At 36.4% G+C, this 14273-nt stretch overlaps 2 protein-coding genes across 2 annotated transcripts; both read left to right on the top strand.

Moving 5' to 3' along the window:
• The first annotated feature begins 806 nt into the window (after nt 1-806).
• On the top strand, nt 807-3599 carry LOC146471985 (uncharacterized). Its single transcript, XM_085120552.1, has 2 exons — nt 807-1093; nt 3124-3599. The coding sequence occupies exons 1-2, from the start codon at nt 911-913 to the stop codon at nt 3268-3270; spliced, it is 330 nt and encodes a 109-aa protein (XP_084976678.1). The 5' UTR covers nt 807-910; the 3' UTR covers nt 3271-3599.
• Nucleotides 3600-5768: 2169 nt separating this feature from the next.
• On the top strand, nt 5769-9297 carry LOC146471984 (uncharacterized). Its single transcript, XM_085120547.1, has 2 exons — nt 5769-8085; nt 9098-9297. The coding sequence occupies exon 1, from the start codon at nt 5882-5884 to the stop codon at nt 7991-7993; it is 2112 nt and encodes a 703-aa protein (XP_084976673.1). The 5' UTR covers nt 5769-5881; the 3' UTR covers nt 7994-8085; nt 9098-9297.
• Nucleotides 9298-14273: the final 4976 nt, after the last annotated feature.

The following is a 14273-nucleotide window of genomic DNA, read 5'->3' as shown; positions in this document are numbered from 1 at the left end:
GATGAATTTGTCATTAAGGAAGCGACAATGCTGTAGGGTGAAAAAAAGTGAGATGGTCAAATGCCCTGGGGTGATTGGGTGGAAGGCTAATGCCCGACCCCCAGGATGGACAATGTGGGAAAATTCCTCACTGTTGCCCGGGGGGGAGGGCACAGCTGGAATTGACTGATGCATAACAGTCAGACTCAAGTCAGACTCGTGGAAACGTGGCTAGCGCATGCGCGATTGAATGAATGTAGTTCGAATTCGAAAAATATACCTGTTTTGTAGTTGGGGTTTCGAGGTGTTTTTGTACATGTTACGACGCTTTGTTTCAGCCGGCTTAAGTACAAAAACTGAAGAACGTTTTATAGTAAGAACATTCCAGCCACTTATCCTTAACATCAAGAAAGTCCAGCTTCACCCAGAAAAGAACGTTTATGTACAGGTATCAAATATAGTATAAAACTATAAAGAGGAATGAATGTCCTAACGCTAACCGGGCAACCGAGGAAGCTACTTTAGGAGTTTCCCGGTACATGTATCAGAAATTGCTGAGACCAATAATGTTGAAGCTGTTTTGTCAAGCCTTTACAGACGTAATAATTTGTTTGCACCAAAACAAAACATTGACTGGTCCTTTCCCAATTTTTTATTGGTTAATCGAATGTAAATTTCAGAAAGTAGCAGTGACTCACAGACAGTTCAGATTTGACCTTGCAAGCTCGAGGTACAGCGATTGTAGATATTTTGAAAGTTAACCTCGAAGAAGTAACCGGGATGATCTGGGTACAAGAAATACTTGCTATGCATTCTGGGTAAAATCATCATGGCGGACAACATGGCGTCCAGCGTACTTATCATCTAACCATCAGTGTATCGTAATACAGCCCTTAGGACAGCTTTTTAACCTTTTCTGCTGGTTATCGCGATGGCCTCAGTCCGAGCAGCCCTTAATTTGGTAGAATCCGCCATTAAAAACCATAACGTTGTCGTGTTCTCCAAGACAACATGTCCCTTTTCGATCCTGGCCAAGAGGATTTTAACTGAAGCCGGCGTAGCGGAAATGAAAGTTTACGAAATTGAACGACGAGAGGACGGTCCGGAAATACAGGTTAGCCTTTTCATTCTAATATTGGCAGTATACACAAGGACTATAAATTTTTAGGCAAGATTTCCGCGCAGTTCCATAACTTAATTTGAATTTTGTAGACATTTCCCAACTCATGCTTGATTGCTGTTTGTTTACGACGAAATTATAATTAATGGCACATTCTATTTTTTGTTATCTCTCCCCTCCCCCCCCCCCCCCCTGCCCCATAAAGGATAGCAAAAAGGAGCCACCAACAAAAATTGGAGGGGTAGCATGTTTGCCATGTTTTTTTTTTTTTGTTTTTGTTTTTTTTTTTTTTTTTGGGGGGGGGGGTAGGGGGGGCTGTGGTACTTCAGTAATACTTGACTTTTGTTCATGGATCAACAACACGAATGTCACACATAGTGTCCAATAATTTTATTTTCATTAACATTAAGTGTGCAAACTGTCTATAAATTTGTGCATTGTCTTCAAAATTCATTGGACATCTTTGCTGTTGTTTTGCAACATTCAAAAATCACTGGAATATCTTTGGAAATCTTTACCAATGTCTGCTATTGATGTTAATGTCTCTGGAAATCCAGGTGATAGAAAGAGGGGGGGGGGGGGGGTGGTGAATATCATACATTTGACACTGATGGCAAGCTAACACAGCTTGGTTATGATCTGTTCCGCTAAATGTTCAAGTTGCAGAAAATTTCAGAAATACACAACCTTATGTCCAAATTTCTGGGCTGCTGTTGAGTTCTTCAAAGATTCAAGCTGGTCACATTTCCACTTTGAATATATAAATTAAAAATTGCTCTGTTACAGAACTTGAAGGTGGCCTTTCAACAAAGAAAACACCAGGTTGTGATGACAGTTTAATTCAAGCATCCCAGGCAATTTGGCCTTCCAAATGATATCCAAAATTAGTATATACCACACAAGTAAATAGTGCCTTTCGCGCGCGCTGATTGGCTAGCTCGGAGGTGATTAGCCAAGTACTATTCACCTCCGAGCAACCGAAGAGAAACCAGATGGCTTCCCGTTTCACCACGGTCACTTAAGAGGAATTTATTTAGACAAACGAGGCAGCTGTTACAAAAAATACAAAAATGGCAACAAAGTTAAGTTTGACGGTAGTAAATGGTAAGTTATTTAATCTTTCCAACCTCATATTCTGAGGCGAAAATGAAACTACAATGCCTTGTTTACGAAAACTGCCGAGCACTAAAATTACAATGTATACAATGAAACATCTAATCTTTTGGAGCATGGTTTCAAAATCAAGACGAATTTCACACAACAATTAAAGAAATGACACCTTAGCAACTAAGCAAGTGTCTCAAAAAGTTTTAATTGTTCGTAAGAAAGCGAGACGGAACTTTCTACAACAAGAAATCGCTTACCGCGCGGCGCGCAAGATTTTAAAATTTCCCACCATTTGTCGGTATACTGTCAAAAACTGAATAACGGAATTTTGGCCTGCTAGTTATTCAGCTTGTGTGGTATATACTAAAACAATATATTATTCGCCTCAGTGTCGGTGAAAGTGGTAGATATTTACCTCGCCGCTTCTCGGCTCGGTAAATATCCACCACTATTCACCTCCCCTTCGGTGAATAATTGTTAAATATCCAACAAAGCATTTCAAAAATAAGACAATCAAGTTTGTTCTGACACTTTCTTAAAATTTTAAAACTTTGCGCAAAGGTTTCAGTTCTTTTTATCAAAGAACTGAAACCATCACTAAACAAAAAATGTGATTCCATCCACGCTAAATTATTTGTTTAGATCAGTTCTTAACAAGCCTCATTATTGTTTCATTGTTTTATATCCTTTTTTGACTTTATAACTACTTATCGTTGACATGTTTTTATCACATTTTAGCATTCATGACATTCGTACCAATTTTTAACTGTTTGTAATATATTTATGCTAAGGTTTTTATTTTTTACTTGCACTTGAAAATGGCCTCAGAGAGGTCGAAACGTCATGACTTTTTAGCGGGTATTTTTATCACAAAATCAAACATTTCTTTTGAGGTTTTGTTTTGTTCCCTTTATTAGGAGGCTTTGCAGCATATAACAGGAAGAAAAACAGTGCCAAATGTTTTTGTTAAAGGGAAAAGCATCGGTGGGGGATCAGAAACTGCAGAACTGTACCAGTCAGGGAGACTTAAAGAATTGTTACAGGAGCAAGGAATTATACAATGACGATTTTTCTTAAGATCCAATTGAAAACGAATTAAAATTTATAACTGACAGAAGTAAGGTCATGCAGGTTTTGTTCAAGTCATATAGATAATTGAATTGTACGCCAGCCTACAGTGCCTCGTAACAGGATAATGATATTGATCCAGTGCCTTTGATATCTTTTAAACGGAGCTGAGTGAGTGCTGTCATACTGGATACATAAGATTAGCTTAACAAACAATGAACTTACCCTTTTCTCTTCTAACTTTAAGTTCTGTAATGTGGTTGTAATTATTGAGCTATGAATGAAACTGTCAGGTTACTTTTCAATTAAAAGCTACAGTAACTGAGCAGTACTTTGCTGTGGTATTGTGCTGCACAAGTTGGTTATAACTTTGGAGTCTGTGTTTGAGTATTCCCAGTTAAGGATTTCATTCAAAGATTTAGTTAGAGCCACCATGTACAGCATGTGGAAGAGCAGTGATGTAGTGGTTAGTGCAGGGGACTCTCAGTTAGATGGTTGGAAGATCAGTTGGTGGGTTGGTGGTTTGAAGCTAGGTTGGTCTCTTCATTGCTGTGTTGTTTCCATAGACAAGAAACTTGGCTCCATGTCGTCTCTCTTCACCCAGGTTTAAAAATGGGTACTGGCAACATATTGCTGGGGGTAACCCTACGATGGACTATAACATCCCATCTGGCGGAAGGGGGCGGGGAGCAATACAGCTAGTTGCTTCACGCTATAGAAACCAGGCTAATTTCCAGTCATGTGGACTACTTAGGCTTGTGGGTGACTTTACCTGCTTACCACATACAGCACAATAAACAGTACCATAGTATGGGTTTAACCAATAGCAAAAAGTTTACTTTCTCTTCAGAAAGTAACAGTTTTTGAATTCTAATAATAAATTAATATTTTCTAAATTCTAATAATAATTGAATCTAACTGGGGACATAACCATGATCAAATTATTTGATCATGATAATGTCCCCAGTCAGTATTCTGTGCAAAATATTATTGACACTTATTAAAGTGATTTTTTTTTTATTTGAATAATTACACTTTTGAATCCCTTGTATGTAATTAAAATATAGTTAGCCCTTGATCATCATGCAAATCCAAACATCAGCACTCAACTCTTTGTGGTGGTCAAATTACCTTTTCAACTCAATTCATAAAAGCAAACATTCATTTCCACTCCCCAACTCCCCCCTTAGCCATTTGTGTAATTAGTTGACTGGTGGTTTGATACATCTACATCTACATTTATACATGGCAAAGGTTGCCCATCGTGCTACAGTGTGCTGGTGCTAGTGTATTGATACTTAACACATTAAAAATACAGTGCTGTGTATGGTTTTTATTCATGTGCAGTAGCCTGTGAACAGGCTCCCAAGTGGGGTATAGGGTGAAGAAAAAAATATACCGTGCTCCGCTCGCCCGGCTTGCCGATTTTCCTTTTTGCGCTATACCCCACTTGGGAGCCTGTTCACAGGCTACATGTGCAGAGGAAACATTTATACATATAATTTAAATTAATTAAATGTTAAAATGTGCCCGAAAGGCAAATTTGAAGAAGGCCTCTAATTGTATATTTCGAATGTTAAGTGGCAGTTCATTCCACTCTTTTATACTTTTTGGGAAGAACGAGTTCTTGTATGATCTTGTATATCTCCCCCCATGCGCTAGGATTGATAAGTGTAGTCTGTGATCTTGTATCAGAGTTCACACATGTCACTACCTTGCACTTGTCCATCAGTTGTAATGATGGCTAAGAAGTTACTGTGAATATCACTGAATCTATGAATGACATACTGAAATGTAACAATCAAGGGAAAGATCACTTGCTTCAGTAACCTTAGAACAATTGTTTACATACTATACTCAGGAGTAGGTTCGTCTGGCGCGGTGCATGCGCCTGGGTGAAAACGGCTTCCGGTGCAGATCTTGGTGGTAACAAATATTCAAATGAGAACTTTGAAGACGAAAGTGGAGAAAGGTTTCATGTGGACAGGTTCAATGTAGCTGTAATTTGATCAGGTGTAAAGGAATGTCCCTTTGGTACTTTTAAGTTTTCAGCATAAAGTTTATATAAATGCTAGAAGATAGACACTAGTCGACCACGCAGCCGTCGCGTGACTACGTCATATCGATTAAAGAATCTTTGTTTATATAGACCTTTTCATAAATGGCGGCCGATTTATTCGATTCTATTCAAAATATGTTAATTATGTGTTGTAATGCGCATTCGATCATATCTTTATTGCATGTTAGACTACGCAATATAAGAAATAAACATTATTATTATTATTATTATTATTATTATTATTATTATTATTATTATTATTATTATTATTATTAGCCTTACGAACCTCGTTTTAGAGTAAAAATTCTATTGAGTTTTGCACATGCTAGCGAGGCTAGTAAGGCTAATTTCCATAGAAATAAAAGAATATTTTATCGGCTGCTATTTCTTAAAAAGCTCTATATTACTTTCAGTTTTGATCGATAAACAAATTAAAAAAAACGCTAGCGAAGCACAATTTGTGCTTACTCGGCGTCTATGCATGACCGTTCGTCCAAGCCACAGTTGCGTTCATCTCGAATCCGTTAGCTGTTCGTTGTGACTGGAAGATGATGCCGACAGCTACCCAACTTTGTTTTGCTGTCTTTCTCGCAAGTTTTACTTGCACAAGAGCCGAGGGTTCAACCCGTGAGTCTCAATACAATGGCAACACACTCGACGACGACAATAGCTCCAGTAATCACACTACATGCAGCTGGAATTGCACGGTTATCCATTCGGATTTTCCCGACCAAAAGAACACCACCTTTGTCAAAAGCAGATTGATCAAACTTGTTGTCGAGTATCAGAAGACGGTCAACAAGAAATGCGTCAAACATACTTCTCGCAACTCAAGCGGAAACGCCACTGAATACTTCAATGTATGGCTGCCGGCAAACAACAAACTTTCTAGTTTTGCCAACGTAATGCAAAGCTTGTTGAATTGGGGGTTTTTTCCTCACACTGAAGAACGCTTTAAAGTTAAAGTGGTTTGTAACTTTCGGCCACTTAGCAGAAACCTCAAGGCAAGTTCAGGGGAGGCCATCTCAACTCGTAACGCTGGTTTTCGGTCCCAATTCGTTCGTAGTCTTCTTGCAGACAATGGTCTTGAGGTTAAGTCACTGAATGATATCCACTTCACTCAAGAGACTCGATGGTTAGCTTATGGTTTCTATTTCTTTCTTTTTGGGGTATTCATGTCAGCTTTCATATACTACTCCCCTGCCTTTATTTGTTTGTTTACTCCCACAGTCATAACGGAAAATGGCCGTCGACAAATTGTCTTAGAGGGAGCAAGCCCGGTCGGTTTCGGAAGTCTTGTGGGGAACTACTTCTACGCTCGGGATGATAATGCCCATACCTGGTACAAAGCAAGAATGTCAATCTTTCGACTTGTAGTGTTACCGCTTCCATTTCTTCCACTTGTAATTATTTTTAACTATTTGCAGCACCAAGATGAATTTTTAAGATCTCCGTTTTTTTATTTCTCTCCACCACTAATGATAATTTGGTATGTCTGTTATACTATTCAGGTTATCCTCGATTCAACTTACAAAATGGCGAATATAACAAAGCCTTGCATCATTTGCTGGAAGGTTAAACCTGTGAACTTCACGTGTAACGATCCGGTACTTCCACGCCGTCTTCTGAATCATCTGCGTTTACAACCACTGATTTTAGTGAAATGTTGGAAATGGTTTGTTAGATGCCTTATAAGTTATTTCAAACTAGCTCAGTTTGCTCTTTTCACAAAATGGTTTGTCCGAATTCCTGTGTTTATTGTTTTTATGACTATTGTGCCAGCTGTTGTTATTATATGTCTTGTGACAATGTTGGTAGTAGTCTTAGTTGCTATATTACTCACATCTCCCATCTTTATCTTATACGGTACTGCTACTTTCTCTAAGCGTTCAAACAGGAGCTTTATTTTGTATTGGCTACTAAAATCCCTAGTGCAATTCTTCATCGCAATGTCAGTAAGTTCTGGAGTATGCTATGTCCTGGGGTTTGCAGCACTTACTGTTTTGATACTTATAATATCAGCCTTTGCACTTTTGTTCTCCGAGGAAAGTCTTCCATATGTTGCCCTTATTATTCTTGTCAGTTACTATTTATGGAGTGGATACAGCTCTTTTAAAAACAAATACCACAATCTCTCTTTAAAGCTCTTTAAATATTACCAAAAATACCGACAAGACCAAATTTCCGACGAGGCGGCGGCCATGACGACTACAAATCCTATTCAAGCCGAAAACACACCCGCTGAGGGCAAAGGCAACGTGGTGAAAATTCCAAAAGAGCTTTTTGACATGGCGTGCGAGGAATTGATGCCAATTAGAGAAGGTGTTTGCATACTGGTTTTGAAGGTCTTTTTAATTCTGAGCTTTGTTTTCCTGGCCTTCTTTTTGATAATGGGGCTTCATATTGACGCCACACCTGGGATGAAAGCGCTGGTGACGTTTTTTGCTGGTTCATTTCCCAAGGTTGTCGCCATTTGCATTAATGGGGGAAGGCAGCAAAACCTTAGCGCTATAATCACCGAAGAGAGAGCGCCAATGATTGTGCAAGACTACATTAACGGAACTCCGCGTGCTAACCAACAAGACAATTCTGAAGTGGATACCGAGGAAGAGATCATTGATGATGACAATGAAGAAACAATGGAGATGATAAACATATAAAGATAGGAGTTTACTTAAACCTGCCTTTCGACTCTTAACGAGCAAATTCAGCAACAGTTTATCACACTGAATCTCTGCAGTTGTGCCACTAGGTAAAGTTAACTGTACACTAGAATAATCAACCGTTGCCTTTCTTATTTATTTTTCAAAATATAACTTGTCTTTAGGATTTAATAGGGAAATCTTTCTCCCTCCTGGTCGGGAGTTGGGGAGGCGGGACGAGTAATCCTTAAACGTTTTCAATTGTGGTGGTGTGACACGACGTTATTCAAGTCCTGACTTTGTTTCAGACCAAGATGCACCATCCGAATCTCCCATAGCTTTTTGCACATCTGGCCTATAAAATCCGTTGAATAATGATCTCTTTTTTTCTTCTCATAATCTCTGCATGATGAACGCTTTAACTTGAACATGAAGTTGCTTTGATAATTACACTGCCATTACCACATATAGCAGTGATTTATCGAGGCGCAGTTAAATTAGTAAAATTAAATTAGTACCAGTTATAAATACATGGTAATAAGATTATTATAAGTGAGTTGGCTAACCAGTTACAACGGAAAAGAAAAGTTTAGACAGCGGTTTTTCAATTGAGTGTCTTAGAACCAAGGTAATTCCCGGGCGCCAATCCCAACAGACATAAACAGCGCATTGAACCAATCAGAATTCAAAGAAAATGCATGTAACCGGCGTCAAGCGCGGGAAAACGCGTGATGGCAAGTCACGATTGGTTTGGGTTTTGCTTCTCATTGGTTGAAAAGTGGCGTGTGTTCTGCTTACCAATCACAGAGCGAAGTAATCTGAGAAGTAAAGCCAAACAATTACTAAAGCAAGCGCGAATTACTTTTGTCACTCAGTTGGAAACCGCTCTAATAAAAGCGAAACAGAAGAGTAATTAGGTAAAGAAAAATGCCAGCTATAAAAATCAACGTAGTCTTCCTCATCCTTCCTCAGGAAACAATTTGGTTTGATAGGTTTTTTCCTAAGCCAGTCAGGATGAAAGCAGTTCCACTGACACTTAAGCTCCCGAAACTAGAAAAAAGCCTTAAGTCGCAATTCTCAAAGTAGACTTAGGTCTCGAACACAAGAAAAACTAAGAGAAAGCAGTAGCTCGAGACAGCCGTACGTTTTGGATTAAGCGAGAGCCAATTGTAGTTACTTTTAGCTTTAAAAAGTATATCAAGTCAGATTCTATATCTCGTGGTTGTTATACTATGATTTGTGGGCAACAAACCCACTTCCCACCTGTTACCTCATTGATAACGACAAAACAATGTCCACTTCAATCAAGTTTGGCAAAACGAAATCAGCTGGTGTTTTTAATGAATTAACTTTTACTAACTTTACTGTAATTATAATAATTAAAACATGGCAGTTATCCAATGTAGAGAATGTAAATATTGTAATGATAATTTGTTAGTGTTAGTTTCCGTTTTTATTGTAAGCATTGTACTGTTAGTAGTGTTGCTATAGCGAAATAACATTATTAATAAACAACTTGTACTAACTTTTATGTATGTTGATGGATGTTGATGTAGATGTAAACGTGGTAAATGTTGAAGGCAAAAAGAACTGACACAGTTTTAGATACATACTTAAGATACTTTATTGACACTCCCAATAGGCTTCTCAGGTCAATTTACATGATAAAATATAGTAAAAGTAATGATAGCAATTAAAAAAATTGATTTGCATATCTATATAGATATATAAACATAGTAAAAAGGTTTTTGACAGAGCGAAAATATGCCAGTAAAAATCTGAGCTCTCATCAACTCGTCAACAAGTCAAATCAAAAAAAGAAAGAAAATTCGGTCACTTCAAATTTCATTTACAGATTGATAAAAAACATGCGCCTTATAGGCTCTTTTTACCTACCGAAGCCAAACTTGGAGACGTGTCAGGCTGATAACTGTTTGAGTTCGGTTGAAACACTACAGTTTAATAAACTTAAGCTTGAAATGGAGCCGTTTGTTTGTCGATGCTTTTCGGCACTGGCATTTCACATTACTTTATTGTTCTCATGCAGCAAAGGTTGAACGAGATGGCTGTACAGCGTTGTGCAAGTGATCAATTAATAGTTCCCGTCAGAAGGATTTTCTTTTGAAAAAAAAAAAAAATTTGTACAAGGAATTCTATTACAACTGTGCTGGAGTAGTTTACAAAACCCTTAGTGTAGCTATTGAGCTATGGACGAAAATGTCGGGTTACCATTCAATTAAAAGCCACGGTAACTGAGCAGAACTTTGCTGTGGTATTGTGCTGCACAAGTTGGTACACTTCAATTTTCGGCTCTTTTAGAGCTTTTTCGGGGTGATGGTGGTGTTGGTTTTAGTCTAGCCTAATCTTAATCCTAATACTATACATTCTAACTTTGGAATTTAATTGCTTTTTGGGGGTGATATTCGTGTTGGTATCAGTGTAGTCAAATTTTTGCGCTAATACTTAAAACTCTAATTTTGGGCTTTCTATGGTGGTGGTATTTGTTAAGACACATTTTTATCCCCCTAGGCGAGCTTTACTTTTCGGCGTTATATTGCTTTTTGGGGTAACGGTGGTAGAAAGGGAATCCATTTAATCATATGGATAACCCACCTTTCATTTTAAGAGTGTTCTCCATCGTAATATTCACTTAAATTTTTAAAATCCTTTTCTTCAAGATTGCCAGCAAGACTTTCAGGAGATGTCTGCATGAATTTGAGAGAATCAATAAAACGAATTTCAAATTTAACATCAACCTTGTTTTCCTTGTCCTTAGGTTTAAATGAATTAATAATTATTTTTTTAGAAAAGGAAATATACCTCTCTTCATTGTTGTGAATACATGTAATATTTTACGCTTGATCGTTTTCCATTCCATGACTGGCAAGTTGATTGTTGCACAAATGTGCATCATAACCTGCTAAGTTATGAAATATTACTGGAAGCAACCTTGGCCTCCAGTACTAGTTTAAATTACATTTGCATGTGCTGCTCCTCTGTATTTTCCAGTGAAATGGGAGTGATCTCTAACTTTATCATTCTTTTTAAATGGGCCATTACATATATGACATGATTTTGCTGATTTAAAATTTAGCTTGTCTTCTTTTTCGTTTTTTTTTTTTTTATTTATAGTATTTTATATTTTCATTGTTATATTTTCCAACACTTTAACAAATTTGTTAGCCACATCATCTTCCTCATTTTTCTTTGAATAAACAAATGGGTCCAAATTGCATCCAATTGTATTATTAAAATATTTCACAAACAAGCAAAAACCAGATGGTGTATGTTGCTGATATTTGTTGGTGTGGCTCGATTTTGGATTTGGCGAACATGAATGAATGGTTTTTGTAAAACATTCAAAATCAGCATAAAAAACAAACGCTAACTTTAAAATAAAGATTTGGGTCATTGGGAAAATCAATTACATATGTTTTGTTATTTTGGCAATATGAAATGTGTTTGACCAATAATTCTTCTGACCAAAAATAACTCAAACACACTGTAGAATAAACTTTTTTTCTTTGTGCTCGTTAACTTGACCAGACACCAATCTTGAAAAGTTTTTGATCAAACAGTAATAATTATTTCATTTTCACTGATTAGTAACAAGTTAATAGAATTTTTTTGTATCTTTTTTTTTTATTCTGAGCGGATATATTTTTTATTTACATATCTAAAAACGTTGATCCTGATAATACAGCATTTACTTTTTCAAATTTTGCGATATCCACAAGTTTAACAGGAAACTATATTTCTGTAAAATTGAGATCATGTTTATCTTTCAAATCCCCAATCCTCTCTTAATTTGTAACAACGGGATTTAAAAACATTAGAATGCTCCATTTGAAACATTCTTGGACATTGTTTTTAATATTTAATATTGCCTTTTTAAGGCTTACTTCTTTGGGTAACAAAATATAACTCAATACATTCAGTGGAGAATATTCAACTGTTTGTATGTCCGTCGAAATGACTTCATCAAACATCCCATTGCTACCGTTTTTATTAAAATTTTCATTTCATTCAACATCTCATCTGCTCTTCTTTCTAACAGCTCTTTTTCATCTGTTGCTTCAATGTTAATCTCAGTTTTTGAATGAAAAAAGACATTTGTTTCATCTTCTTCAGGTTTAATTATAAAACATTTCAAAATGAATCTCACTTTTATATTTTTGTTTTTCTTGAGAGAATTTATTACCCATGGTTTTATTTTTATGAAAAAATCGTGCGTTTTGAGATCTTTAATGCCTTTAATTTCATATTCTTTGTGAATCCCCTTAGAGTGGAATTTGTTTCAATTATTTCAACTAGAGGTTCTATTTTAACGTTTATTAATTTTTTTAATGTTTTTAACTCTGGTTTTACTTAAGGAATAACCCTCCCGGAATCTCACCATTCACTATTTTATCAAATTATCATATCTTTTTTGTATGTTTCAAGTTGTATTAAATTTCTTTCTTTCAATTTTCCTTTGGTATGATTGTCAATTTAATTCAGAGAGTACAACGTTGGAAACTTTATTTTTTTCTAGTACATTCATTTTATTTGAATATTTTTTCTTTAAATTTAATTTCTAGCTCATTCATTTTATAAATTAACACCATTGAATTTAAAGAAACTGACACTTAGAGAAAACATGGTATCCGTCCGTGCATATGTCGGCAAACTAAACTAGCAGAATCGCTAAACAACAGACTCGAATCTACAATAATTATAATTCTTCACGAATAATCATCACACATTAAAATGAATAAACAAACCAATCTTTTACTAACTAAAGTGTCCTGTCGTTGGCAAATCACATATCAAATTCACTGGATTTGATTGCTGGTTGACTTGGTTAAGTACGGCACTTTTGCTTTATCCACTTTGAGCTGTTGCCTTTTCATTATTGTGTGATATTTTCCTTTTGCTTTTATTAGTATCATCTTTTCGTTTGGCTTCGATTCTCTGCAACAAGTTGCGGCAAGACTCTTCAAGCTTCAAAACCGTGTTTAATCTGTTACTGAATTGCACCAACCATCTTATCGATTTCAGATCTCGCTTTTTCCAAATTCAGTTGCTGTAAATTATTTAAAAAATCTTCCTTTTTTAGTGTCATTCCTCAATAAAACGTTTTTTAACTTGCATTGCTTGAAAAGCAGCCTCGAGTCTTTGGATGAGTTGATTAAATAGTTTCGGCATATTAAATTGAGAAAACTAGACGCAAAACTTCGAACTTAATCACACAGCAAATTCTTCTTTAAAATACGCATTTGCGTTAATATCATGCACTTAAAAAGTAAAGATTTCTGATTGGTTGAGAACAATAAGGGAATGTCCCATTCCTTCCGTCAATTCCATCTGTCTCTTTCAAATGCAAATTGATAAAAGCAAACATTATTGATTATCAACAGCTTATGTAAAAGTCGCTAATTTTTTTGCAAGGCTTCCTCACCTTGAAATTAGGCTGTGTTGCCATGATTCTGAGAAATCATGGATATTAGTCAGGAAAACGAATATCTGTAGCTAAAGATTTAAACCACCATTTTTTATTTTATTTTTTTTTGAATCAGTTATATTTTTTCGACAAGTAGATAGAATTTGACAGGGTATTGATTAATTTTCTCTATCAAATGTAAACAGACTTTCCCTTATTAAAATTTTACGTGGCTATGCCTGTTGTGTTTTCTTTTATATTTTTATTTTCTTTCAAAACTTCGATAATTTTTTCTTCCGTATCAAAAAAAGTTACGAGAACAAGAATACGACCATCATCATCGACTCCTCTCATCATTCTTTTACGCCTATCCTGGGATTGAGATTTATATTTATAGTTTCTGAAAAATTTTACCTTCTCCCGTGATTTCTAATGGTCTGTTTCTAATATTACTTTCAGTTTTGATTGATATACAAATAAAAAACGCAAGCGAAGCAAAATTTGTGTTTATTCGGCGTCTATGCATGACCGTTCGCCCAAGCCACGGTTGTATTCATCTCGAATCCGTTACCCGTTCGTTGTAACTGGAAGATGATGCCGTCAGCTACCCAACTTTGTTTTGCTTTTTTTCTCGCAAGTTTTACTTGCACAAGAGCCGAGGGTTCAACTCGTGAATACAATGGTAACACACTTCGCGACGACAATGGCTCCAGTAATCAAACTACATGCAGCTGGAATTGCACGGTTATCCATTCGGATTTCCCCGACCAAAGGAAGACCACCTTTGTCAAAAACAGATTGATCAAACTTGTCGTCGAATATGAGAAGAAGGTCAACCAGAAATGCGCCAAACGTTCTTCTCGTACCTCAAGCGAA

The sequence above is a fragment of the Pavona decussata genome, unplaced genomic scaffold (assembly GCF_977016875.1).
Source record: "Pavona decussata unplaced genomic scaffold, jaPavDecu1.1 SCAFFOLD_102, whole genome shotgun sequence".
NCBI lineage: Eukaryota > Metazoa > Cnidaria > Anthozoa > Scleractinia > Agariciidae > Pavona > Pavona decussata.
This window is presented reverse-complemented; position numbering and strand designations above follow the sequence as displayed.

Bases quoted from the DNA above. Each gene is read 5' to 3' on its own strand.
- LOC146471985 (XM_085120552.1), top strand. From the start codon at position 911: ATGGCCTCAGTCCGAGCAGCCCTTAATTTGGTAGAATCCGCCATTAAA. The intron at 1,094-3,123 runs GTTAGCCTTTTC...TCCCTTTATTAG, and splicing joins AGGACGGTCCGGAAATACAG to GAGGCTTTGCAGCATATAAC.
- LOC146471984 (XM_085120547.1), top strand. From the start codon at position 5,882: ATGATGCCGACAGCTACCCAACTTTGTTTTGCTGTCTTTCTCGCAAGT.